This window comes from Aspergillus ambiguus, assembly GCF_047715705.1.
Source record: "Aspergillus ambiguus strain CBS 117.58 unplaced genomic scaffold BDV59scaffold_8, whole genome shotgun sequence".
Lineage (NCBI taxonomy): Eukaryota > Fungi > Ascomycota > Eurotiomycetes > Eurotiales > Aspergillaceae > Aspergillus > Aspergillus ambiguus.
Genome location: NW_027395521.1, coordinates 444,984 through 470,001, shown reverse-complemented (window position 1 = coordinate 470,001; position 25,018 = coordinate 444,984). Strand labels below are relative to the sequence as shown.

Sequence of the window (25,018 nt, the reverse complement as noted above, 5' to 3'; positions counted from 1 at the left end):
AGAATTCCTCGATAGGATTCAGGCCTGGTGAACATGGTGGCAGGTAATAATATAACCCCGGCTTCAGAGCACGTCTTCTTGATCTCCTCAGAAATGATGGAAAAATGCGTGATCCATAATTAGCAGACTCCACTGCAACAGTGTGCAAATAGACGGTGGTTGAGTTTGGATGCGTTCGTGCTGGATTGCCTGTAGCAGTAGAAGCGGTGTCACGTGACCACAGCCTCTGCACCGCCGACATCAAACCAGCTCCGCCCAGACGTAGATACACCGGTCGACGCTCGACGCCCTGTTTCTCGACAATATCGCGAATTCCCCCACGTCGGACCGCATCTCTCTCTAAAGACCCCTTTCCGTGCATTTCCCCCTTGACTTCGCCACCATGAAGCTCGTCCGGTACGTTCACCCCGTCGCGGAATTTTGCAGCGGAGCTCTCTGCTGGCGCTGGAGCTGTCCACGCATCCAGACAGCGTCACGAGCCAACGGCTAATGGGAGGATGGTAGATTCCTGATGAAGTGCGCCAATGAGACGGTGACGATCGAGTTAAAAAATGGTGCGTTGCATCCGCCTCGTGCTCTCCGGCACTCCCTCTCTCCCTCCCTCCTCGGCCTGTCTCCCGCTGACGACAGATCCAGGTACAATCCTTCACGGCACGATCACCTCCGTCTCGCCGCAGATGAACACCGCCCTCCGCGCGGTCAAGATGACCCCCAAGGGCCGCGATCCTCTCTCCCTAGACACGATCAACATCCGAGGCTCTACGATCCGCTACTACATCCTCCCCGACAGTCTGCCGCTGGATACCCTCCTCGTGGACGACCAGCCCAAGCCGAAGAACAAGGCGCGCAAGGAAGCGGACCGCGGCCGTGGCGGGCGCGGCGGGCGCGGCGGTAGAGGCCGTGGACGCGGCCGGGGTCGCGGTCGTGGATTCTAATGATTGACTGATGGGCTGGTTGGTTCAGGGGACAAAATTCTTACAGAGACAGTGGTATAGAAACATGGCTCCGGGAGTTTCTGCTTTTCCTTTTAGTGTTTGTCATACTTTTTTTTCTGTTTGTTCGATGGGTTCGTTATGGGTGATCTGATCTCTACGACGTGAATTTTTCATTACCGAGTATTCGAGCCTTCGGCCTGGTTCCTGCTGTATGGATGCGGTGATGGACGAGAAGATAATTACTCTTGGATCGCGCGAGAGCAAGGTATCGCGGCACAGCCGACAGACCGCACGGCGGCAGGATGCTCCATCGATATACAAGGATATCGACTTCGAATCCGAAACTGCGCGCCACCGCTGCGCCGGAAAGATTAAAAGACCAACACTGTACAATCGTAATCACGTTCCAATCATATCGGTCATAAGCTCTATCCCCTCCCCCCTCCCCCCTGTACCGCAGTCTATCTATCTACACGTCCCGCCAGATCCGCACAATCACCAACTTCTCCCACCCAGCCTGCACCCCACTATTCCCGACAAAGACGGCATTCCAGCCGTCTCCCCACGCGCGGATCCGCTCGCGCACCTCGGCCGGCTTGTTCTGCGCACACAGCAGCACATACGCCACGCCGCGCGCGGCGTCCAGCACCCGGGGGATCTCCTCCAGCAGCCGATCGGTGGTCTCCATGCCGTCGCGGCCGCCCGCATACGTCAACGAGAGGAAATACGAGTCGCGCTCGAACTTGGCGGACCGCGACGCCTCGTCCGGGATGCGGTCCTGCTCCGTCGCCGACGGGAGCCGCGGCAGGTCCTCGGTGGGGACGTACGGCGGGTTGAAGAGGAGGACGTCGACAGAGCCCGGGCGCAGGGGCGCGGCGAGATCCGCCATGAGAGAGGCGAGATGGGTGGTCTGCGGGGGCTGTTGGCGGTCGTGGATGGCCTTGCGGGCGGTCTCGCGCGTGGCGAGACAGGCGTTGCGGTTCACGTCTGTGCTGAGGGTGAGGACGTCGCGGCGGCGGAAGATGTCGTGGGAGTTTGCAGCGACAAACCCGAGCACGACGCCGGAGCCGGAGCCGACTTCGACGATGAGCGGTGCGGCACTAGCGGTCGTGGAGTTGAAGCGGGCGGCGAGCCATGCGGATTCCGGGGCGGAGGAGAGCGTGTCGAGGAAGAGGTAGGAGTCCTCAGAGGGTTCGTAGATGGTGTCGAAGGAGACGTGCGAGGTGCAGGGGGTGGGGAGCATTTTTGCTGCTAGGGCGACGAGGTGGTTGTGTAGTTGTATAGAAGAGTCTGGCGGATGATGATTTTGATAGACCGATCGGCGGGCGGTGATTGGCCAATGGCCCGCGGCGCGATGTCATCAGTCATCCATCACTTCCTCTTCTTTCCCTTCGCTCTCTCCTACTTCTACTCTGCTGTATCTCCCTCTCCATCCATCATGAGAATCTTCTCCCGCCTTCTCATGGCCACTCCGGCCTCCATGGGCTCCAAGTCCAGCCTCACCGAAGCCCTCGCGCTCCTCCCGCCGCTCCAACTCTACCGCCGCATCCTCCGCGTGCACCGCAAGAAACTCGATCCGGAGATGCGCGTCCTCGGCGATGGCTACGTGAAGAGTGAATTCCGGGCGCACCGGAACGTGGAGAACCCGCTGCATATCGTACGCACTGTCTGGTTTCTTTGCGAGGGAAGGGAGACAGCTGACACAGGAGCAGATCGGATTCCTCACGGAGTGGCAGTTGTATGCGCAGAAGCTGGAGGGAGATACCTGGGTGGGCGAGAAACTGGACAAGACGAAGCTGGACAAGATGAGCGGTGAGATTCGTCCTTGTTCCTTCGTCGGTGTGGGAGTCGCATTGGAATACTGACAGCAAATAGATCAGCAGATCGGACAGCTGTACGAGCTCATGCAGGCGATTCAGCATCCGGATGGCGAGGAGGGTAGCGGAGAGGGAAAGTCATAGAGCTGATGAGGCTCCATGGCTGTGGCTGTTCTATCTGTCAGGTCGTGCACGCTAGGTATGTATGATGGCGATGCAATGTATTATACTGTACGATACCTTTGCCCTTTGCATGTATATAGGGGATGTTATCAGATACACTGTCTACCATGCACCTTTCACTTCACCTTCCTCATATCCATATCTAAAAACCAGGGCTCTAGAGAAGTCCAGTAGCTGGTGTCTGCACGCCTTACCAACGACACCTGACTAATCAATCCCCCGCCTCTGCGCCGATACCGAATATATATATCCCCGCAAAAACTCAATCGATCCCAATCTACTCTATACAATCACAATCTCCCACCTAACCCCATAAACAAAACATAACAGGATGCCTGCCCTCCTCGAAGATCCCTCGACCAAAATCCCCCCCAGCGCCGCACACTCCGCCAGTGCCCCGCAGCTCTGTCCGCGCAAAGCCCTCCTCAAAGACCAATCCACCACTGTCACCCTCCACCCCATATCGCAAGGCCCGCAGAGCGTGCCCGCGGGGCTCATCGACCTCCTCCACCGCGAATTCAGCGCCGAGATCGAGCGCGGATGCACGTACCCGATGGAGACGCCCATGGGGCGTGACCAGTTCGCCGACTACTGGTTCGGCACATTTGCGGTGGTGGCGCTGCTCGGCGATGAGGCGGACGGCCTGGCGCGCGCGGATCGCGACTGGGAGAAAGACTGTCTGGGGACGTTCTACATCAAACCGAATTATCCTGGTAGGTGGCGGTCGTCTTTCTGCCCCCTCTGGCGGGGGCTGCGGTGGTCGGGTAGTAGACTGACGGTGTAGGCCGCTGTTCGCATGTGTGTAATGCCGGCTTCCTGACTACGACGGCGGCGCGCAATCGCGGCGCGGGCCTGGTCATGGCAGAAGCATATCTGGACTATGCGCCGAAACTGGTAAGTGGGTGGTTGTCGTCGATCAACGTGGCTATGCATGTTGACAGACTAGGGCTACAAATATTCCGTATTCAACCTCGTGTTCGAGAACAACGTCGCGTCGGTCAAGATCTGGGAGAAACTCGGCTTCCAGGTAATTGGCCGCGTGCCCGGCGCCGCGCGCCTGGCGAACAGCTCCGATCTCGTGGATGCCTTAATCATTGGGAAGCAGCTAGCTTAGGACGCATCGATATTGTACAGGACAGCACCACTACTATGTATAGAACCAATCAATTGAGACACCATACTCCCGGATCGCAACAAATCGACGCTAAGCACAAGACAATGCGAGTGGGGAATCAAGCAAGAATCAAAGCAGTCTGTCCCTCAAACGAAAGGGTATATGACACCACACGGCACCCGTAACCGCAAATGCACATAATACAGGGAGAAGGAATGATCACATGGGGTAAAATGTTGAAGTAGAAGACAAATGACGAAGAGAAGTCCAATATTGTACCAACCGCGGTCTGTTCCATCGGGTTGTGAGTCTAGCGCCAGGGAGGACGCTCGCTCAGTTTGCTGCGACTTCCCGCAGCACTGTCTCGGCCAGACCGAGCCTTTGGCAATGGAAGCAGGCTGATTCGACGGCTTCCAGAATGGCCCAAGGCGGTGCCGGGACGGGTCGACTTCGTGGGGCTGAAAAGACCTTGCTTCTGGTCCTGTGAGACACTGCGACTGAACGACAGGCCGGCATAGCTCTGACGGTTTCGTGGTGTGGTAGGGAAATTTTCCTGCCCCGCCGGCCGGCGGAGTTTGCTGTACGGTGGCGGATCCAGGATGGAGCGAGTCGGCGTGGGGGATTCTGTCCGTCCGGGACTGCGCGACGCCAGGCGACTGGAGATCCGGCTCGACGACCGCGCTGCAGACGGTGCCGGAGATGCCGTGAGGTCGCGGCGAGAGAAGCCAGGTAGAGTCGACGTAGGCCGGGACATGGAACTGGACAGCTTGCGGAACGCCGACGGGCTCGGGGAAGGTCTGCGGACGTGGCCGACCTCCAGGTCGTTGGTGTTTGTGCTAGAGTTCCACCTAGGCCGCTTGTCCAGAAGGGAGGGAGGCTTGCGAGTATGGCCGACGTCGAGGTCATTAGTGTTGGTACTCGAATTCCAGCGGGGACGCTTATCCAACGAGGACGCGGGGCGAGAGGGGGCCTTGCGCGTGGCTGGAGTGGGCGTAGTCGCGATGTTAGTCTTCGCCGGCGAGGGTGCTACTAGCTTCGGGATGGCCGACTTCTTTGTAGTCAAAGTCGACGGCGGTTGCGCCAGGCCAGAGTACCTTCGAACCTTGGAAAGGGTCGACCGCGCCGCGGAGCTCACAGAGCTACCCCGTCGGCTGGAGCTTCCCAGCGGCGTGGTGGCTCCTTTACGGTGATTACCGGGAGTCATGACCACCGAAGAGGCCGGAGAACTACCGGGAGTATCGACAGCGCTGCCTGTGGCCGGACTATCCATCGTGACTATCGTCGATATCGAGTCCCGCAGTTGCTGACTGTCCGGGATATTCAGGTCCTCGATCGACGAGTCCATTACCTTGATACTGGCCTTCAGCGCGTCGACCTTGTTCTTCATATCGGACATTAGCATCATGGTCTCGCCGTTGACGGTCAGCCGATCGTTAATGCCCTTCTCGATGATGGAGATGACGCGCTCGATAGCCGGGATATAATGCTGCTTCTTCGCTTCGTAGCTCTCAATTCGCTTGGCGATACTCGCGGGATTATGCACGTGAGCCCCCGACTCGATGCCGTCCTGGAGTTTCACGATACTTCGCTCGACGGACTCAAACATCTTGTGCGCCTGGGCACCGGCATTGCGGAAGACGAGAATCCAGCGGTCCTCACTGAACTCCTTCCGCAGGGATTCGGCCTCCTTCTCCAGGGACCGGAAGTTCTCTTCGAGAGCGTTGCGTCGGTCGTCGATGTCTTCACAGGCGCTTGGGTAGACATCTTCGGCTCGAGATTGGAACATGGCAAGTCGCATGGGGAGAAACTGAACGGACGCTTTTAAGGGCTGAATGCGAGCAAAGACGGCGATCAGCTCGTTTTGGCCCGAGTCATCCTGCGGCGTCTGAATAATGGGGGTGTCCAGGGTGGGCGGCACGGCGAAGATAGAGCCTACACTAAGACGCTTATTCGAGGAACCCCCTCCGTTCGACGGGGTTTCTTCCACAATGGTCTCCAGCTCGCTAATGTCCAGGCTGTGACTGTTGGGTTCCGGGACGTGCGGCCACGTATTCATCATTACGCGATGGCGTTTTTCTTCGATGTCGTAGAGTAGCTGGATCAGCTCATCGACCTCCGATTCCACATCTCCAAACACCGAATCCCAGAGCTCTTCCCACTCCATCGCCAACTCCACGTGGCCCTTGATCTCGCGCAGTCTGGACTTGGCCCGCCCCCAGCTCTGCAGGGCGGTGTCCATATGGCGGACGATCGTCTCCAGGTTGTCCGAGCTTGCGTCGGCGATGTCATCGCGCGACTGCACGTCCTCGATGATCTTCACGTATGCATTGATGAGACCGTCGAATCGGGCGATGGCCTTGTCGATCGCTTCCAACCCCTCGCGGCCGCCTGATGCAGCCCATTCCACTTCATCCTCCACGTCTAAGCCGCCCATGATGGTGACAGCCTTCCCGATCCACATCTGGACATTTTCCCCGGTGCCCACAACGGCCTTCACCGCGGCGGCGGCACCGGAGATGGAGGCAATGCTCGCTTCCATGGCCGCTGGCTGGGGGAGCGAGAGGTTGGTGAGCTGGGTCACCTGCTTGATGAAGGAGACACGCATGGAGCTGAAGGAGTAGAGGGACGCGGGACGGCTTTTCCGGAAGGACTTGTTGGAGGTGCTGTTCGAGGCGCCGGAGGGGGGACGTGGGCCGTCTTTGGGAGGGGGCGGAGGCGGCATGGCCTCGCTGTCACGGGTATCCTTTACATATTTCTCGAAATCGGTCTGTTCAGGGCGGTTCGGTTCGGTCTCGGGGGCGGCGGGGACAACGGGAATCGAGTCGACAGTCGACATGGTTGCGGTCGGCCGTGGATATTCCGGTTCCTGATCTTGTTCCTCCTCGAAAGGGTCAGATTCGGATACCACCGATCGCTGTTCCTTGGGTCGGTCTTCGAGACTTCCGGAGGACGGCTGTCGCTGTTTGGTTCTTTCGGTCAGTTGGAGACCATTCCACGCGCGACCTTTTTTCTGGATTCGAATAGAGAGATCTTGATGCTGGCTGTCCAGCTCCTTGAGGTGTTCTTCCGGGATGCGACCGATGGCGCTGGGGCTGTGCCGGGACTGCGACGTGGTCTTATGGCTGCCGTCGAGAAGTTTAACCCGTGCGGCCAACCCGGGGGACAGACGACGAAGGATGGACGGACGGACGAGGGATTTATCCGGTTCGAGACAGGAAGTGTCGGGATGATCGTCCTCGTGAGCACTGCTACTTCCGAAACTGCGTAGACTCCGTAGGGAGGATTTGGATGCGATACGTCGCGGGGGAGATTCGGCGGGAGGGGAGACGGAGACCGCGGGGGGAGGCGGAGGAGGAGGAGACGATGAAGACGACAACACCACGGGTGAAGCAGAAGCGAGACGAGGAGGATCAGAGGGGGGCGCAGCGGAGGTGGTCGACGTGGTGAACATGGCACGTAGGTATTCACTTTCCGATCCACTCGGCCAGCGCCCTGGCCGTTCTGTTTTGGCTGTTGCGGGAGAGAAGCCAATGAAGGGGGGGATAGGAGGTTGGATTGGAATGTGGTCGACTGGGGGGTTGAAGAATGTCACCCTTGACTCCTGGCGAGATGGAGGAGAGTAAAAGGGAGAGAAGGAGAGGAGATGGTGGAGGGAGGGAGGGAGTGAGAGAGAGAGAGAGAAGTTGGGAGAGGAGAAGAAGAGGAAGAGGAAGTGGTGGTGGTCACGTTCGGACTAATCAGGTGTCGATGTCTACATAAGCAGTCTCAGTATAGAAGAACCAGAAGGAGTACGACACCTACTATAGATAAAACATAAATATTAAACTAATAAATACTCCGATCACCTCCCTGCAGTCGGGATTCTCCGGTCCCTGCAGAATTACCGTTAGCATGGATACTCCTACTCCTACGACCTCTGTTAGGGACACTCATACTACCGGGAGTAGTGCAGAATACTCCGTAGTTCGTATGGTATATGATAGTCGAAATCATTCTATGTACATTCCAACCACCCCTCTCCCAAATAATCAATCAATCATCACGGACAAGCAAGGGGTATCAATGTGGTCAGCAAACAAACGCAACACCCGGGTCCATCTCCCATGGACCCAATACGGGGTACCAACTCATCAGGTATCCATACTATGCACGCCCAACCGACATCTTCCTGTCAGGCCCTACACCATTTCCCCAGTCCTGCGTCAGCTCCTCGCGAACCGCCTTGCACCATACAAGCAGCGCCGTGTCGAACTGCTGCCACGCCTCATCGCTCTGGCCATGCACCACCCCCATGACGTCCATCTCCAGCTTCGTCTCCCACCGCAGCTCCGCCGCCTTCAGCCAGAACCGGAGGTTCTCCGCACACCGGTACGGTTTCCTCACGTCCTGGTGGAACGACTTGATCTCGTAGAACGGTCGTTTCGACTTCTTGACCGCCTGGTTATGCATCCGCACCAAGTCACGCCCATCGCGAAGCCGCTCCAACAAGGGTGTCGGCAGCGCCCCCGAGTCCGGCGACGACCACGTCGGTAAGGGAGGGGAGTCGCCGCCTGTCACCATCAGACTGCGCAGGAACGCTTCTTCCCGTTCCCGTTCCCGGCCGGTCCAGTCCCCCTCGATCCACGACCATCCTTCCCGCTCCTTCGCCTCCAGCAGCTCCAGCCGCGACTCCTCCCGCAGCATCTCCCGCACGTTGCTCATCCATGCCAGGATGGCCAGCCGCTCGTCGTCGCGCAATCCACCCACAAAATGCCGCGACGCCCATCGCTTCAGCACCTCCAGCGTGTTGAACAGCTCCTGCCGGATCTCACGTTCGCTCTTGATCGTCGCCAGCCGCTCCGGACGCTCATGCGCCGTGTAGTAAATCTTCGCCGCCCGGATCGCCAGCGTCACCACGTCCAGGATCCGCATGCCCTGGATCTCCCGCCACCCCTGCGGCGTGGCCTCCGCTAGCTTCTTCTGTACCTCCGCATCCTCGTCTCCGTCCGCGGCGGCGGCATCCTCGGAGGGGAGGTTGATGCGTGGGGGCTGCATGTCCGGCGAGGGCGCCGACAGCGAGCCAATGCGGTCGATGCTCTTTTCTGCTCGGTTCAGCGCGTCGAGAAGGTCCTTCCGCAGGGCCAGGAGGTCCGGCGGCGGCGGGATGTGGTGCGTCTTGATGCTGTATGTGCTCACGGTCGGCGGCAGCATGACGGCGCCGTCATCGTCAACGGCGGCGGCATCGTCGGCCGGGTCGATGCCCTCTTGGGTGGGGCTGGTGGTCAGGTCGTCGTCGATGAAGCGCGCGTTGGGCGTCAACAGCAGCCGGGGCTCCTCCTCGGGCTGCTGCTTCTTCTTCTTCCACTCGCGGGCGTGCCCGCCCTTGCCGTCCAGCAGCCCTGTGCGCGCAAAGTAGTACTGCAGGTGAGCGATACTGCCAAGGCTCATGACACTTTCCCGGTTTTTGGCCGACTCGGCAAATTCCGCCCCCTGCGGACGAATGTACCCCCGTCTCTTGGAGGACACTGATACGGACGATCGGGCATCGGCCGAGGTGGCCGAGGAGGTCGACAAGGACGAGACAGTGGAAAAGGTCCGGTCCGGGGACGGGCAGGACGAGATGGCGGGCGTTGGCGGGATGGAGGGGGAAGGCGACGAGGCACGGACAGGAGGGGCGGCGGCCGCGTAGTCGGATTCGATCGACTCGTCCATTATGAGGGATGGATTGGCGTTCAAGGGCGAAGGTTATTTGTCTGTATTATTCCCAATAGTCACACCCAGTCGACTGGGACAGAGGCTGGTAGATATGGGTCACCCCCAAGGAGGCAAGTGAGGGCACGGTCAAGACGATAAAAAGCAGGGGCCGGGCCCTCGGAAGAACAGGAGGAAGACGATGGATCGACAGAGAAGAGACGTTTTCGACGTTGTGAAAGGGGGAAAGGTCGAGTGTGTTTTCCCACCACGTACTCCACTAAAAGGGGAAGCGGGTCAATAGTCTAGCCTGCCTGTTCTATATTAATAGAAACATCCGGATGAAAGAAGCCGGGGGAGGAGAGACGATCGTCGACCCCTGAGGAGGGAATGGAGGAGTCCTCGAGCGCTGACCCTGGGAGACACAGGATATGGGCGACGACATGCAGTTGGGATGGTGAAGTTGTACGGAGTCCATAAGGAAGGTCGTTGTTGCGACTTTGCCGTTTGGGGCTTAGCGCGCCTCGGGTGCCTGAGGCCCCCGCATTTCCCGGTTTGGATGTTTCCAGAATCTCTATTTCTACACTTCCAACTTGTTTTACTTCATCTGTCTTCCTTCTGACACTGCATCTCCCCACTATACCGTCACAGCATCAGGAACTAACTTGGTCTCGCCGCTAATTCCGCCATTCTTCCCTGCCCGTCCAGCTCATTCACCGGCTTAACGTCCTGCACTGGCATAAACGCCTCCTGGATAGTTGGTGCCTGCATGTTGGAAGCTACAACGACCTTTTTCCTCTGTCGCCTCTCCCAGAAAGCCCATATCGCAGTTGTGATGGCGATCACTCCCAGTGGGACTCCCACCCCGGCTCCCACCGCCGTGGCGTTCGTACACTGAGACCCCGAGGTCGCGTCGCATGAGGTCGTCGCATTGACCGAATTATCAGACGCGATGGTGGCATTTTGCAGACCAGCACGTCCGAAAATCAGCTGCCCGTCCGGCATGGTAAAGGGATCGCTTCCGTCGGCACACGTGGTGATGCTATTGTTCGTTCTCTGGTAACCACAACAGTAAAGAGACTGCCCTTCGTCGTTTTTGCCGATGCAGGTGATTGGGCCTCCTGAATTGGGACTTTGCTCCACTGGTTCTGTCAGCATGTGTCCATCGATGTCGCGCGAGAATTGCGCTTACAGCAGCTTTGTGTGCAGGAGCTACCCCAGCTTTGGTCCGTACACGCTCCGCGATATAGATTGTACGGCTGGGTGCCAAATCCGGCACAATACCCGTTCGTCATGCAGAAACCCCCTTCGGCGCAGCAGAAGGTTTTCTCGGCGTCCGTGCAAGGGACGGCCCCTGGGACTGCGACCTTATTCGGATGATAGCATGTTCGCGCCCACGTCGGGGCGACAATGCTGCCAATGATCACCCATGCGGTTTCAACACGCATGTTGGAGAGCTGCTTCACCGAATTGATGAGGAGGCGGCGAATAAATACAGACAGAGTCAGGAGTCAGCACATTCGCTGATACGAGAGAACTTCGGAGTAAAGTTCAACACAGCCCCCGCATCTTCCTAGCGCTGCACCAAGCAACCACCTTTCCGGCCTTAAGCTCCAAACAGAAGCCTCCCCGCCGATCCCTATCAACATGCCATCCCACGTAGTTCGAAAGAGCTGTACATGTTTGACTATCTATTTAGATCTGATTATAGGCGATTCCGTCGCTGTTCCTGCACCTTGGCCGGCAGCAGGCGTCGCAATATCTTGCCTGTCGGGTTCTTAGGCAACGTCTGCAAATGGAACACTCCTCCTCTCAACTTCTTATAGCCTGCCACTCGACTATCCATCCACTGCCGGATGTTGTCGAGAATTTCCTGGACTTCATTCTCGCGCAGGTTGGCTTTCTCGGGAGTCACGCTCACATACGCCAGCGGCACTTCGGTAGCCTGGGCATCGTCGTAGACGGCGCAAACAGCAGCATCAGTCACGTCGTCATGACGAAGGAGCATGTCCTCCAATTCGGAGGGGGCGATTTGGAATCTGCACCCGTTAGTAGTGAAATAATGATCACAGCTCCACGACCTACCCTTTATACTTGATCATCTAGCGGAATCACAGTTAGACAATCCAATTTTGCTTCAAATGGGTGAGAGCAAACTTACTTCCTTGAGGCGATCCGTAACCCAGAAATTGCCATCCGCGTCAACCCTCATAATATCACCGGTTTTGAGCCAACCGTCCGAAAAGGTCGCCTTTGTGGAAGTTGGGTCGTTGCAGTAGCCCCTGCAAAAGTCTTAGCTATTATACCTGGAAGAAATCCATCCATCTACTCACATCATGACCTGCGGTCCACGAACCCATAATTCACCTTCTTGTCCAGGTTCGACATCCTTTCCAGTGTTGGGGTCGACCAGACGGGCTTCTCTGTCCCATGACATCAGTACACTGCGCGCACCAACCAAGCTACAGACACAGCATAACTCACGTTCCTGCAAAGAGTTTGCCCACACTACCGCAGCTCGCTTCCTCGTCATACAACTGGTGCATGACTCCAGGGGAGCATTCCGTGAGCCCGTAACCTTGAATCGTGTCAACATAATTCCTCTAACATAATATTTCCCAACACACCTTGACAGATGCTCGCTCGTGGAAGGCGTTCTTTCAACTTCCGCTGCAGGGATACCTTCAGCGGAGCGGCAGCGACAACCACCCTCTCAACAGAAGAAAGATCATAAGTTTGTACACTGGGCTCATTGACCAAAGCAAGGGCAACTGGTGGCACAAGATGCATATCAGTCGCTTTAATCTCCGCGGATTTTTTGCAGAAAGGCAGAAGCTCAAAGGCAGGAAGCCCGTGGTAGAAACCGCCAACCCACATGCCGCAGAAGACAACTACAGACAGTCCGTAGATGTGACAGTCTGCCGAATACTCGTTAGCCAACCTTCCACCTATGTTGGTGGTGCAAGAACTTACATGGTGGGAACCAGACTTCACGGATGTCCGAGTGGACTCTCAATGGCATGGAGTTCCGCATTTGAAGGGTGTTCATGATCAAGTTATAGTGAGAGATAAGCACGCCTTTCATATTCCCAGTAGTACCGGAGGAGAAACAGATCGTGCTAGGGGTCTCTTTGGAGCTCTTGCCATCGAGGTCATACGGAGGGAGGCTTTCTGTGTCTTTCTTTCCAATGATATCGTTCGGGAACTGCCACGCTGCCGTTAAACCAGTTTATCATGCCAGAATTATTTCCATACCTGGGGAATATCGCCTTCTCTACTAAGAACGGCAAAAATCTTAGAATCTACAGATGCAACGGAAGCTACTGCACTCTGCACCATCCCGATCTTCGCTCCAATAGTAGCGACATGAGTTGGACGAACCAGGCCCAGAACATGGGCAATGTCCTTTTCGGTGGAAGCCGTGTTCAGCGGGCTATAGAGATTTCCTTTAGTAGGATTTAAAAAGCACCAACAGATGGGCAGGAGTCACTCACGCGAATACAGCGCCCGCCCACCACGTCGCATGAGCAAGAAGGATAAAATCATTCTGCCTATTGTCAGTATGCACCTCGCCGTACCACCACACATTGACGAACTGAATTGGGAACAAGAGCGAGCACAGTATTCCCCGGCTTCACACCCAGCTTGTGCCGGAGACCCCAAGCTGCGCGGCCTGCCTGCTCACGAAGGGAGCCATAGGTGAGGGCTTTTTCTGAGAAAGTATCGCTATGGACGACTTTATCCGCCTGCACGCCGTATGGATTGTATCTGGTCATGAACTGAGGGATGGATAACGACTCCACGTCCCATAATGGGCTGAAGCTGGAGGTATAGATATGCGCCATCGCGGATGTCACGGGGATTTAGATGTCTCGAATAGCACGGTTCACTGGATAACGGCGACACTGGACGTCTTGCAGAGGGGGGTGTTATTCGTAAGAGTGAATGAAACAACATGGGCGACTTGGTTGATCTACGTGTAATATGGTGCTCCTGACCCATGGGGCATGATGGGGCTTTCTTTGCATTTCGCCCGAGCCCGGCTCGGTATAATCCCGTCGGCGACGTTGAGGCCCCCGCTCTCAAGTGGGTATCCCAACCGAGGATATTCAAGTTGCTTAGCTTTGCCGACGAGCCTCGTAGGGAGATTCCTACTGGGGGCTACAAATGATGGAATGACTCTCTATTTGTGACGAGCTAGTATGGTTATTTTTAAGTGCCTGCAATTCTTGTGTGGCATATGCTCTATTACAGTTTTACAATTGATAGGAGGCTCGCCTGCTAATCCGATTTCTGGAACTGTCGATCATGGATCGCCTTCGAATTTCAATTGAACAATTTCCGAGACGTGATCGAATTATGCACTGGGATAGCTTATCATAATTCATAGTGCTAGATGGGTCTCGGAAGCTCGGCAGACTACGGTTACTCAGGTATACGATGTGAGCCGTCACAATGTATAAAACTCGGGCCTTGGATTAGAAAGATGTAAGAGCAAAAAGCTGTTTCATTCCAGCGGAAAAGGTGTGCTTTCCACCGTGATCTACCGCATACCGATTCACCCAACAGTCGGTGTATATTATTACCTCCATTAAATATCCAACCTGATAAAAATCACCATTAGATAGGATATCAACAGATAGCATGGTGCACCAGAAATGTCATGCATGATCATTTTATCAGATGTCAATTGTTATTCAGAAAACAACAGACTTAAGCAAAATGCTGTTTTCATTTCGGCGAGTGAAAGACGCTGTCATCATAAAAGAAAGCACAAGCCTAGGAATGAAAAGGAACTCACAATTTCCCGGTACACAATCCTAACATACTTAACTATATCGGACTCTTGACAGATTCTTTATGAAAGAGCTGTTCTTTACATGACTTGTTATGTTGGATCTATGACTCAGAGTCTTGAATCTGTGAGTCAAGCGACATTACAGTGTATTGAGATTCTTATTCATGGCTATATGTAATTCGTCGACAAGGTCGGACGTACAAAGCGAATACGAACATGACTAGCTAAGTCACAAACCTGGAGGTCAGGCGCATCTCCATTCTCAGTATTGATTAACATTGCATGAAACCTTCGTCAACAGCCACCCACAGGAACACAGAAGAGAGCACCAAGACAGAGCCTCACACATCACGTCGACGTGGTGGTCCTTGGCAGCTGAATTACACCAGTCTCTGAGTAGGGTTCCGCAGATCCTTGATATACAGCTAAGCCCTTGGCTCGTATTCTCCTACTGGTACCTACCCGATATGGGGAGGTATAAATCCTTTACAAAGAATGAATAGAGGTATCAACATCACGTGCTCGACTTGCGACTGTGCCAGTTAAGTGATCGTAGCAAGACAACAAGAATATATACAAGGTGCGTAAACAAGTGCTATAAGTCTCCCAAGTCTGGACAGATTACTTATGTTCACTTTCTCTTTAGTCTATAGATAAATTTGGACAGCAGATCGCCAAGTTCATAGGCGTCACTGAACTTCAAGACTCGCAGAATCGTGGCACCGCAAATGGTAGAATAGCAAACACATACCATCATACCAATAAGGCGATGGAGAAGTCTCGAACCACCCAATTGACTGCAATTCTTCTACAGATTGGCATAACCATGAGGTTGAGCGATTTCCAAATCAAGAGTTGCCAAGGGCTTTCTCCTCCTTCTGATAGATCTATACGAGAGATGACAACGGGGTGGTCTTGTCTGCTATCCGAATGACTTGCCCCCGACATGCTACCGTCTGAAGTATAAAAACAGGCTGAAATTCCACTGAGGCCAGTCTTCATTTCATGCACCATCAACAAGGATCTACAATTTCCTTGATAGCAGAAACACGCAGCAGAATCATCCAGTCCATACCCATCACTATGAAGGCAAGCTACCCAAACAATGCTTATCACCATCACAAAGCCTAACAAAGCTAATACTATTAGTATACGGCTATTTTTGCTCTTCTGTTTTTGATCCCAGCAACCCTGGCTGAGCCCATGGGCGCTGCTCTCGGATTCGAGGTACTTACCCTAAACACACGCTCTTCAGTACTTGGAAAAGAAACCCAGCTGACTCGAATCTTTTTATGTGACAGAAAAGAGCCTGCACCCCCACTCCCCAATGCACTTGTAACAAGGTACAGGGCTTGTTCTGTGGCCAGCCGGGAGTTGATCCGGAATGCGTTCCTGGTCATGTCTATGAATGCAATGCGGACACTGGAACCACTTGCGACTATGGCATTCGGGAATCTTGTGTCCAATGCGGGGAGCTTAGCTGCTAAGTGATGCGATGAGCTAGTGACGATGACTTCGATTGTCTCTCGTTGAATGATATCCATCGAAGTGAACTGTAGCAAGAACATCTAGGACAGTGTTAACTTGCCAGAGCGAAGTATTACGTTTGCCCAGGCGATGGTATACATGAACATGAATAAAGCAAGTCCATTATGTTAAACTTGAATCAAATAAAAAAGCTCAACATTCTATCACTCTTAAGTATAACGAATGATTCGTAACGTAGGTCTTTCCACTGACTGCACGACATCTCGTGTAGCGTTCGCCGAGATCTCAGCCAATCCCTCCCATAAGGCTCTCCAGTAGCATGCTTCAGCGTCTGGAGTGAGATATCACTCCCTGAAGGTTTTGACATTATTGTCGGCTATACATTCTGCCTTCCCTAGATCGTTTAAGAGCTCATCTATCCGATCAGGGAGACCAGAAAAATCTCTCTCGACTTCAACGTAGTTTTGTTCATGACAGGACGATATAAGAGTATAGTGGTAGCGTTGGATATACTGTAACTTGTGTACGATTATGACGGACCGACAGGCATGGCGATATATTAGAGATGCTGAATAGGCGCCCTCAATAAGCGTTAGTGCTATACCGTAAGGAATACGAGACGGACTACCTTCGGCATGTCCGATAAACATATACCGGCAATGGTCCTCCGTTATCCTTATTGCTCCACTCAAACTCCCTCACATCGCTCCAAGGCTTCCCGCGTGCTGAGTGCTTGACGGAGCTTTGGGGAAATTTCTAATTTTCCCCTCCAGACAAGATTTTTCTCTTTATTCACAAAATTGAGATTGGCTTCACCATCTCTGGCACGTTCCGCTACATGTCCATACAGCCGATACGACTTCTTGCCCAGGACGAGTACCCGAAATCTGGCATCAGGATAACTGACTCTTCAGACACTTTTCTTGAGACCGCCCAGAAAGGAAAATCAACAACTTCGACGTAATCCGCGCGATCTTCATTAGAGAAGGTAAATTATATTGTATGATGAGGTAGACGAGTCGGAGAGGCGGATAACGCACGGTGTATAGACCCAAGTACAGCTATGATCTTGCCTCAATGATCGTCTCCTTTTGCTTGCTAGTCAGGTTCATAATATTGGTTTGCATTACCCAGTAGTATTATCCGCGCAGTTTTAGTCGTCTTGCGGTGTTCTATAAGTATCGGATACTATCATCAGCACTGTAGATCCTGTGATGTGCCGGACGTTGAGAGCCCTCCCAAATTAATAACGATATACGAGGCAACTGATATGACACTATTCCAAATTCTGCACTGTTTATCATCAATACTAGGTACCATAGCAGGTGCATATGGTCACGTGTCAAGACATCGGGCTTCTACATTTAACCTTCTTCACTAAATCTCACCATCTCACGCTTAGCAAACCTCCCCTCCCTCACTTTCATCACGCATCATAGTTTGAGAACCAGTTAAGTAACAAGCGGTCATCCAATATTCCCTGCTCTCAACCTTCATTCGCTGTGAGAATGTCCGATCTTAAGAAAAAGTGCTCTGGGGCCAATTGCGATAATGCAGCCGGGGCCTTACAATGCCCGACGTGTCTGAAGCTGGGTGTCAAAGGCCTTTACTTCTGCTCTCAAGACTGCTTCAGGAAAAATTGGGTAGGCCACCTCCACGCAGACATCCATGACCGAGCAACTAATTCTTATAATATTCAGACCACACACAAGGCGATGATGCACAAAGTACAAAATGGTAACAGCCTCTTCCGGAGGCCATGAATCAGTTAGTCATAGCTTAGTCCGCTAATCACGATACAGCTGGCGGACTTTACAACCCATTTCCAAAATACCCCTTCACTGGCTCTGTCAGACCGGTATACCCGCTTTCCCCTCGACGATCTGTCCCCAAAACAATCAAGCATCCAGACTGGGCCGAAACCGGCATTCCAAGGCGTGAGATACGCTTGAGCAGATCAAAGTGGGACTTTTTGGACGCAAGTGGTCAGCAGGGCATGCGTAAGGTGTGCCGGCTAGCTCGAGAAGTACTTGACATAACAGCTGCAGCGGTGAAGCCCGGTGTGACCACAGATTATTTGGACGAGATCTGCCACAACGCTTGCATTGAGCGGGACGTGAGTGAAGTTCACTTCTCTATGAAACATGTGAAGTTGTACGCTAACATTTGAGGCAGTCATATCCTTCTCCCCTCAACTACAACCACTTTCCCAAGTCTTTATGTACATCTGCGAATGAGGTTGTATGCCACGGCATCCCTGATCAGCGTGTTCTTCTGGATGGCGATATCATCAATCTCGACGTTTCCCTGTACCACGGTGGATATCATGCCGACTTGAACGAGACCTACTACGTGGGGGACAAGGCCAAAGCGGATCCGGACTCGGTCAGACTCGTTGAAACGACGCGGCAGGCCTTGGACATGGCCATCGAGATTATCAAACCCGGGGTACCGATTCGAGAATTTGGCAAGATCATCGAGAACCATGCAGTCTCGAGGGGACTTGTTGTCATTAAAACCTGGGGCGGCCACGGTATCAACTCAGAATTTCACCCTCCCCCTTGGATTCCCCATTACGGTAAGAACAAAGCTGTGGGAACGTGTAAGCCAGGGATGACATTCACCATTGAGCCTATCTTGACTTTGGGCGCCAACCAAGACAAGTATTGGCCAGATGACTGGACAAATGTGACGGTGGATGGCAAGAGGACGGCACAATTCGGTTGGTGTAGATCATTCAGCGCGTACCTTTAGGCTTCAGATACTAATCTGGAAATTGGTAGAGCATACTCTGCTTGTCACGGAAACAGGCGTTGAGGTCTTGACGGCCAGATTGGAGAACTCTCCAGGGGGAGCCATCCCCATACCCGAGGTTGCAATCGGAAATGCAAACAGGAAATCAGAGCAATGAAGACAAGCGGAGGCCGGAGGCAAAACGGTTACCCACTGGATAAGGTATTACTTTTTCCGCATATCTACAGAGCTCATACCCCTGAGGTTGAACCACTTGTTGTCAGTGGACTTTATCTGACCACATGTTATTACTTAGTTCTACCAACAGATTTGCAGTGTTGAGCCGTTTCAATGGGGCTGCTGGAAGTGCAAGACTGACTCCGGTTTAGCGCAACTAACCGCCCATTCTACAGGGGATTGCTCCTATTTATCGATGCCTAGGTAGTATCCTGAGAATACTGAAGAGAAGATGTATATATGCCCATATATACGAGGGCCCAAGGCTGATTCCTTGCCCTGTTGATGAATAATATGTTATGTATCAACACTCATCAAAGGATCTGAGAGCCATACTCAGTATTTATAACAATTCTGAACAATTTCCTGTGCTTCTAGAAATTTCGGTTGGCGAACGTGTGTTAAATCATTTCAGAAGGATGACCTGCTCTTGTATACTCCTTCTCATTCAGGAACTCATCTTCTTAGTATAATGATGCTCCAAATGACTGACAAGATTTGCATGTAAATTATCTGACACCACAGAGAATGCGTGATGAATATATTCGAATTGTGCTGAAACGACGACAATGGGATATACTGCAGATATGGAAAACCATAGCAGATCAAGCTTGCATAGTGGAGACATCGTCTTAATCTCAGAGATATATTTATTATCCTATAGTTTCGTTTGTTTCTTAGTAAGTGTGAGCTCCTGGCGGACAGCAAGGTCCGCAATGATTTCTTCACTCCCACCCCCAACAACCTATAACAAAACATAGTTAGTAGAGTAAAGGACCTAAATAAACCTTCAGGACCTACCATCATCCGAAGGTCGCGGCTGATCTGCTCAACAGTCGCCCCGACTCCACCTCGCTGATACCCAGCTCCTCCAAAAATCTGCTGTGCTTCTCGAGCAGCTAGTTCAAGCAACTGCCCTCCCTGAACCTTCAAGAGGGCAATCCGGCTGGCGATATTGGGGCTCTGCCACCCGAGAGGAGCCTTGCTGATATAGAAAGCGAGCTGTTCAAGCCAGGCCCAGTGCGCTTCCACGCGGTGCGCCAGCTCGGCCAACTTCCGACGAATGATCTGGTTCTGGATCAGTGGTTGTCTGAAGGTCTGGCGTTTCATGGCATAGGACGTGGCGAGGGCAAGACAGGTCCGGCTCTTTCGGTTGCATTGCGCCGCCATGATGTATCTCTCCTTGTTGAAGTTTTTCATTATGATGGGAAACCCGTTGTTTTCCTCTCCGATGAGATTCTCAACGGGTACGCAGACATCTTCAAGATCCACGAACGAAGCGCCCCCGGCATTTTGTCCACTGTTATAAATTTTCTGCTTCGTAACACCTTGGGCATCCATGGGAATGACCAGCACCGAAATTCCCTTTAAACCTGATCCCTCTGGCCCCGTTCGCACGGCAGTGGTCATATGGGTCGCCCAAGGGGTACCGGTGATCCATTTCTTAACTCCATTGACAATATAGAATTTCCCATCCGGCGATTTCACAGCAGTGGTCCGGATGTTCGCGACGTCGGACCCTCCGCTGGGCTCCGTGACCCCTAGAGAGATGCTAGTCTTCCATGAAAACAGCCCAGGGAGCCATTTTGCTTTCTGCTCCTCAGTGCCGTAGTGGACAATCGGGGGTACCCCAATGGTGGATGCGCCACCGAGCGCAACGCCAACTCCACCTTCCACTCTCGCTGCCTCGTCCACGGATACCAGAAGATGGAAAACGTCCCTCTCACTGTGAGGAATGCCGGCGAGGTTGGGAATGTGAGGAGGGCGGTATTTCTCCGGTACGTCATCGAACGGGATACCGGATTGAGCGTACTTCAGGGCCTCTTCACGCGGGACATCTCCTTTTTCTTCCCATTCTAGGGCATGTGGGAGGATGTTCTGGTCAACGTAGCGGCGGATGTTGTCGCGAAGGTCACGATGGGATTTGGTGTAGTATGGAGAGTCAAGTGTTTTGTACCAAGCGGGTTCAACCCAAGGTGTATTCTCATCGAGATCAAGCTTTGGATCTGCGGGCATGTTGTAGATGGTACTGGCAGAGGTACGAGGGTGCCGTTTAAAGGTATCGGATGGAATGAGAACGGATAAAAGCTTCGTTCAGAAGCACAATAGTGTTGTTGGAAACCTAGGGTTCCTGTTATTTAAACATGTATGCAGTATTCTTGCATAAACTACTATACTTGTGGATCCCCGCACTACTGAAATATCTCCTCACGATGCAGGGCCGAGGTTGGTCGAGGTGAACGTCAGTTAGCTGACTCGAGGCGGCAAACCTCGGCTATCTGAAGATCATCCACTGGCTCAGAGTGGATATTGAAAGAGACATTATCAGTGTTGTGCGACTGCTTGAATGCTAAAGTATTATGGGCTTACGAATCTATAAGTCGTCCCAACCTGCTGCGTTAAAGAGCCAAAGTCATCTTTATCCAACAGAGACAGATTAATTCTCCGAGGTAGCAAAGTCTGCCAGTTTCGTCGCAATATCCCCAATTAAGTCCTTCCTTACCATGCCTTCAATCCATTGAGGAGGAATCAACTCAAATCCGTAGAATGCTCCGGCAAGGCCACCATAGACAGCCCCCGCTGTGTCCGAGTCGCCTCCAAGATTCACTACGGCCAACGCCCCATCAGCCCAAGATTCATACTTGAAAAAGGCCCATAGAGCGACTTCTATAGTATCAATCACCCATCCGCTGCTTCGAATATTGACTGACTTTGTCTTCCAGTCTGAAATGCTGCCGTATCTCGCCAGTCGCTCTGAAAGTTGAGGGTGGTCGAATCTGAAATTTGCCGTTGTTTGGCATAGTCTCTCTTTACCAGAGCCTGTAGCTGTCGTCAGCAAGAACTTTGTATCGTACAGAAAGCCAATTTATGGAATGCACCATACCCTGCATGACTTCGCACAGTAAAAGTGTATATAGCTCACAGGCCTCAACACAGGGAAGGGAAGGATGCGTAATCCTACTCTGATCTCTTGCATACTTCCGTGCTTGAGGAGTCTTTCGCCATAGCGCAACACCCAAGGGGGCTATGCGCATCAAACTACCGTTTCCAGAGCAGTCATCCCTATCAAGCTTTCTATTAATGTGCGCTTGGGTTGTTTCCAGGTTATCAACGCCACGCTTCTGCCAGGATAGCAGTGCTCCCCGTGTTGATCGACCAACGTCCCAGGCGAAACTTGTCGTGCTGAACCGACCATTAAACAACCAGTCCATGAAGTATTGTATCGATAGGGAATGGTTGTAGCTGCCTCGTGAATTGATGATCGATTGTGCGAGGGCGAGCGTCATAGCACCATCATCGGAATAGGAGCTATTTCTTGTTAGCTGTACAACCAGGAAGCCGCCAAAAGAACTAGAGAGCCTATAGACTGACCCAGCAGGCTGCTTAAATGGCTCAACAAATCGTAGCCCGGTGACAGGCACCAAAGTGTGCGGTTCCTTGAACTGAACGGGGCCGCCAAGGGCATCTGCCACGCAGACTCCCCATATTGAACCTCGCACTCGTGACCGTACTGAGGGGACCATTCTGTCTCTGAAAGAGGTAAAAATAATATTCCCAGATAGTTATATAAATATAGCTCGTCTTAACAATTCAGATCAGTTGTTGCTGTGAGTCACTTTTGTGGCTTAGTACTCCACAATACGAGCAAGGCTGACAGTGCGGAGTACTCTGTATGACGACCTGCTCAGTCTATTGGAATCAAAGCTGACCCATGGATCCACTGTGCTTCTTGCGATGCGTTTGAAAACACGCAACTGTCATATTAAGATAAAATTAAATAATGATTGTTCGATCCCATAGATAGCGGACATGAATAAACGCCATTTATTTTCCTGGTACCAGATCCTGCGAGAAAAGGCAAATGATCTATTAAGAGTAAGAGAGGAGATGACTGCGTGATGCCAAGAAATGCTGGACTTTTCAAATCCACGAAGCAGCAGATTTACTTAGATTGAAAATGGAACGGAATGATTTGGTCCAACGTCATCCAGTCCTGCCAGATCACAAAGGAAATTCATTCATCGACGCATGAGCTTAGATAACTTCATCTCTTTCCCACCCAGTAGGTTTCAAGTTCTCCATGCCCTTGCTGGGATGGGGCCTTGAGGGATCCTTGTATTTGGACGTGTAAGGGTTGGGATCTGCGGCCTGGCTTAGATTTCCGAGGGTGTGATTCACTTCCCGGTGCTTGGCCTCGTCGGCGCGGACATAGAGCAGCAGATCCTTCATCGTCCGGTTGCCTTCGGGCATCTTCCAATACTGAACGGCAATTTCAGGCGCCTGCTTCGTCTCCCACAACGGCAGGTTTCCGCTTTCCAGGTCCTTGATCGCACGTGTGTAGGTTATCACGGCCTCCTCTTCAAGATAACCGACAAAGCGGTGGCAAGTCCGAGGGGAAACGAGGTATGAAAGGAAGAAGCCGTTGAAGAAGACACCCTGAGCGCCGAGGACCATCAGTCGCATGAACCATCCCGGCTCAGCGAGTTTCAAAAAGGTAAGTAAATGCATGCGCTCATTGAATGCTTCCTCAAGTAGCGTCTCGATCCTGCAGAAAGTTGGTTAGCGGAGAGCGCCACGAGAGTCGGGACTCACATCAGCTACTTACCAACCATTATCTCTCTTCATGCGACGCAAGCTTCTCAGGTGTCGTAGCATACCCCCCACCATTCCTGGCACACCAGCGACACTCTCGAGGAAAACGAACCGAGTAAGCCATTTCTGTTCGGTCATTCGAAACTCGGCGGTATTTTCTTTGCCCTCTGGGGGATGGCGATATCCTGTTGCCAGATCCATTCCCCATCGTAAAACTCGGACAGTCCCTAATGCAACCCAATCGGACCAATTCTTTGTTTCTCGGTGGGCGATCTCGACTTGGCGCATTTGCTCTTCAGTGTAGCTAGCCGAAGGTTAGTGGCAGGGGTACTAGAAGTATCGAGGCACGTACACAGGATGCACCCAGGCAGTCTCCGATTCTTTGATATGAGGGGTATTGGGAGGGGGGAAGAACTCCTTGATCTGTTGCTGCGGGGTGGAGGAGATGAAGCGTTTACTGCTGGTGTGCAGGCGAGGCTTGGTAGATAGTAAAGGCCCGCTGCTGTAACGAAGGCCAGTTGTCGTAGTTAGGCCTGCATACCCTCGCGAGGCGATGAGAAGGTATGATTTTGGAAATACGGTGCTCTTGAGGGGAGCTGTAGATGTGATTAAGCTCATGTTGGTATGGCCTCTTCTATGAGAAGCGTAGATGGTTGTACGATGGTATGAGTAAAGTTCTTGAGTTATTCGAGACCGACACAGACAACAGCCAGGAACAAGGGGTAGAGAAGTTTTTATATCTGGATACGAGCTATAGAGTATGGGATGCGGAGGATGGCTCCCGAGGGGTTTATGGCAAATACCGGAACCACGTTCGTTCTAAGCAGGCATGATGGGTAAGCATGACGTGGGAGACAATCCTGCTCCCTACCGGATTCAGTCAAGGCTTATTGACCAAAGAATTCTCGTCAGCCACCCGAGATGTTGATGCTGACATTTAGAAATACGTAGAGTTGTGAGCGGAGCCGAACGCGGGAAGTGACAGGATGCATCCGTGGGTCCAGAAGGTACATGGAAGTTACAAGGGCTTGTCAACTGTTTACTCTTGCGGTCTCCACGACCGCTGGGGGCAAGGAGTCTAGAACAGAGAGAGCCATATGCCTGAGCAATGGGACATCGCAGACCAAGTGAAAGCAACTTCTCCAGGCATCCCATTCTATCTATTCTGGTCTGCGAAGTCGTAAGGCTGTCGGCGTAAGTTCGTCTATTTCACGTCGATACAGCTGGTGTAATTGGGAGAAATACGAAGACCCCATGTGACCTCGGAGGATTCCGGATGCATCTGTGATGCAGATGATGGATCGGGTCCGATCGTGACCAAGTTCAGTCGCCGTCTGAGTCACTCGGGACGCCGAAGGACTGTCGAGCTTTATCCCGTGGGATCCCGATAGACCACTGAGGCTTGATCTGGCGGGGAGATCAGACACCGGGTGTAGTTCTCTATATATAT

General features: G+C 52.9%; 12 protein-coding genes across 12 annotated transcripts; 4 read left to right on the top strand and 8 right to left on the bottom strand.

Moving 5' to 3' along the window:
* Window positions 1–277: 277 nt before the first annotated feature.
* On the top strand, window positions 278–1,012 carry BDV59DRAFT_160111 (mRNA splicing protein SMD1). Its single transcript, XM_073687532.1, has 3 exons — window positions 278–396; window positions 505–554; window positions 637–1,012. Exons 1-3 carry the CDS (start codon window positions 383–385, stop codon window positions 933–935), a joined length of 363 nt encoding a protein of 120 aa, XP_073549881.1. The 5' UTR covers window positions 278–382; the 3' UTR covers window positions 936–1,012.
* A 392-nt stretch (window positions 1,013–1,404) lies between these two features.
* BDV59DRAFT_200370 (S-adenosylmethionine-dependent methyltransferase) lies at window positions 1,405–2,178 on the bottom strand (the record flags this gene model as incomplete). The annotated part of the gene is made up of 1 exon (XM_073693568.1): window positions 1,405–2,178. One exon carries the CDS (start codon window positions 2,176–2,178, stop codon window positions 1,405–1,407), a length of 774 nt encoding a protein of 257 aa, XP_073549880.1.
* A 153-nt stretch (window positions 2,179–2,331) lies between these two features.
* BDV59DRAFT_174476 (succinate dehydrogenase assembly factor 3) lies at window positions 2,332–3,057 on the top strand. The gene is made up of 3 exons (XM_073689080.1): window positions 2,332–2,592; window positions 2,648–2,747; window positions 2,811–3,057. The coding sequence occupies exons 1-3, from the start codon at window positions 2,374–2,376 to the stop codon at window positions 2,894–2,896; spliced, it is 405 nt and encodes a 134-aa protein (XP_073549879.1). The 5' UTR covers window positions 2,332–2,373; the 3' UTR covers window positions 2,897–3,057.
* Window positions 3,058–3,137: 80 nt separating this feature from the next.
* On the top strand, window positions 3,138–4,242 carry BDV59DRAFT_174475 (GNAT family N-acetyltransferase; the record flags this gene model as incomplete). Its single annotated transcript, XM_073689079.1, has 3 exons — window positions 3,138–3,648; window positions 3,720–3,829; window positions 3,882–4,242. Coding segments are annotated over exons 1-3 (655 nt in total), but the record flags the coding sequence as incomplete, so codon positions are not given.
* Window positions 4,243–4,359: 117 nt separating this feature from the next.
* On the bottom strand, window positions 4,360–9,740 carry BDV59DRAFT_192067 (KAR9 family protein; the record flags this gene model as incomplete). Its single annotated transcript, XM_073691990.1, has 2 exons — window positions 4,360–7,550; window positions 8,234–9,740. 2 exons carry the CDS (start codon window positions 9,738–9,740, stop codon window positions 4,360–4,362), a joined length of 4,698 nt encoding a protein of 1,565 aa, XP_073549877.1.
* Window positions 9,741–10,360: 620 nt separating this feature from the next.
* On the bottom strand, window positions 10,361–11,295 carry BDV59DRAFT_160082 (uncharacterized protein). The gene is made up of 2 exons (XM_073687530.1): window positions 10,912–11,295; window positions 10,361–10,861 (listed from the first exon to the last, which is right to left on the bottom strand). The coding sequence occupies exons 1-2, from the start codon at window positions 11,165–11,167 to the stop codon at window positions 10,380–10,382; spliced, it is 738 nt and encodes a 245-aa protein (XP_073549876.1). The 5' UTR covers window positions 11,168–11,295; the 3' UTR covers window positions 10,361–10,379.
* Window positions 11,296–11,424: 129 nt separating this feature from the next.
* On the bottom strand, window positions 11,425–13,697 carry BDV59DRAFT_211916 (uncharacterized protein; the record flags this gene model as incomplete). Its single annotated transcript, XM_073695910.1, has 10 exons — window positions 13,316–13,697; window positions 13,214–13,266; window positions 12,975–13,152; window positions 12,693–12,924; window positions 12,347–12,637; window positions 12,204–12,297; window positions 12,053–12,142; window positions 11,881–12,001; window positions 11,805–11,821; window positions 11,425–11,758 (listed from the first exon to the last, which is right to left on the bottom strand). Exons 1-10 carry the CDS (start codon window positions 13,562–13,564, stop codon window positions 11,425–11,427), a joined length of 1,659 nt encoding a protein of 552 aa, XP_073549875.1. The 5' UTR covers window positions 13,565–13,697.
* A 3,816-nt stretch (window positions 13,698–17,513) lies between these two features.
* Window positions 17,514–18,916, top strand: fpaI (putative methionine aminopeptidase, type I; the record flags this gene model as incomplete). Its single annotated transcript, XM_073691989.1, has 5 exons — window positions 17,514–17,648; window positions 17,706–17,742; window positions 17,808–18,121; window positions 18,181–18,727; window positions 18,789–18,916. The coding sequence occupies 5 exons, from the start codon at window positions 17,514–17,516 to the stop codon at window positions 18,914–18,916; spliced, it is 1,161 nt and encodes a 386-aa protein (XP_073549874.1).
* A 717-nt stretch (window positions 18,917–19,633) lies between these two features.
* On the bottom strand, window positions 19,634–20,991 carry BDV59DRAFT_200362 (acyl-CoA dehydrogenase family protein; the record flags this gene model as incomplete). Its single annotated transcript, XM_073693567.1, has 2 exons — window positions 19,634–19,720; window positions 19,777–20,991. The coding sequence occupies 2 exons, from the start codon at window positions 20,989–20,991 to the stop codon at window positions 19,634–19,636; spliced, it is 1,302 nt and encodes a 433-aa protein (XP_073549873.1).
* A 258-nt stretch (window positions 20,992–21,249) lies between these two features.
* Window positions 21,250–23,011, bottom strand: BDV59DRAFT_160023 (ADP-ribosylglycohydrolase family protein). Its single transcript, XM_073687529.1, has 3 exons — window positions 22,348–23,011; window positions 21,860–22,284; window positions 21,250–21,795 (listed from the first exon to the last, which is right to left on the bottom strand). Exons 1-3 carry the CDS (start codon window positions 22,497–22,499, stop codon window positions 21,413–21,415), a joined length of 960 nt encoding a protein of 319 aa, XP_073549872.1. The 5' UTR covers window positions 22,500–23,011; the 3' UTR covers window positions 21,250–21,412.
* Window positions 22,755–24,315, bottom strand: BDV59DRAFT_160017 (alternative oxidase). Its single transcript, XM_073687528.1, has 3 exons — window positions 23,921–24,315; window positions 23,582–23,872; window positions 22,755–23,521 (listed from the first exon to the last, which is right to left on the bottom strand). Exons 1-3 carry the CDS (start codon window positions 24,184–24,186, stop codon window positions 23,011–23,013), a joined length of 1,068 nt encoding a protein of 355 aa, XP_073549871.1. The 5' UTR covers window positions 24,187–24,315; the 3' UTR covers window positions 22,755–23,010.
* A 12-nt stretch (window positions 24,316–24,327) lies between these two features.
* On the bottom strand, window positions 24,328–24,973 carry BDV59DRAFT_174461 (uncharacterized protein). The gene has a single exon (XM_073689078.1). It carries the CDS (start codon window positions 24,721–24,723, stop codon window positions 24,445–24,447), a length of 279 nt encoding a protein of 92 aa, XP_073549870.1. The 5' UTR covers window positions 24,724–24,973; the 3' UTR covers window positions 24,328–24,444.
* Window positions 24,974–25,018: the final 45 nt, after the last annotated feature.

Coding starts and splice junctions, on each gene's coding strand:
- BDV59DRAFT_160111 (XM_073687532.1), top strand. Junction 555..636: donor GACGATCGAGTTAAAAAATG/GTGCGTTGCATC, acceptor CGACAGATCCAG/GTACAATCCTTCACGGCACG.
- BDV59DRAFT_174476 (XM_073689080.1), top strand. CDS start 2,374: ATGAGAATCTTCTCCCGCCTTCTCATGGCCACTCCGGCCTCCATGGGC. Junction 2,593..2,647: donor TGGAGAACCCGCTGCATATC/GTACGCACTGTC, acceptor ACACAGGAGCAG/ATCGGATTCCTCACGGAGTG. Junction 2,748..2,810: donor GAAGCTGGACAAGATGAGCG/GTGAGATTCGTC, acceptor GACAGCAAATAG/ATCAGCAGATCGGACAGCTG.
- BDV59DRAFT_160082 (XM_073687530.1), bottom strand. CDS start 11,167: ATGCGTGTTGAAACCGCATGGGTGATCATTGGCAGCATTGTCGCCCCG. Junction 10,862..10,911: donor CTCCTGCACACAAAGCTGCT/GTAAGCGCAATT, acceptor TGACAGAACCAG/TGGAGCAAAGTCCCAATTCA.
- BDV59DRAFT_160023 (XM_073687529.1), bottom strand. CDS start 22,499: ATGGTCCCCTCAGTACGGTCACGAGTGCGAGGTTCAATATGGGGAGTC. Junction 22,285..22,347: donor CCATTTAAGCAGCCTGCTGG/GTCAGTCTATAG, acceptor AACAAGAAATAG/CTCCTATTCCGATGATGGTG. Junction 21,796..21,859: donor ACTGTGCGAAGTCATGCAGG/GTATGGTGCATT, acceptor CGACAGCTACAG/GCTCTGGTAAAGAGAGACTA.
- BDV59DRAFT_160017 (XM_073687528.1), bottom strand. CDS start 24,186: ATGAGCTTAATCACATCTACAGCTCCCCTCAAGAGCACCGTATTTCCA. Junction 23,873..23,920: donor ACTGCCTGGGTGCATCCTGT/GTACGTGCCTCG, acceptor ACCTTCGGCTAG/CTACACTGAAGAGCAAATGC. Junction 23,522..23,581: donor ATGAAGAGAGATAATGGTTG/GTAAGTAGCTGA, acceptor AACTTTCTGCAG/GATCGAGACGCTACTTGAGG.
- BDV59DRAFT_174461 (XM_073689078.1), bottom strand. CDS start 24,723: ATGGGATGCCTGGAGAAGTTGCTTTCACTTGGTCTGCGATGTCCCATT.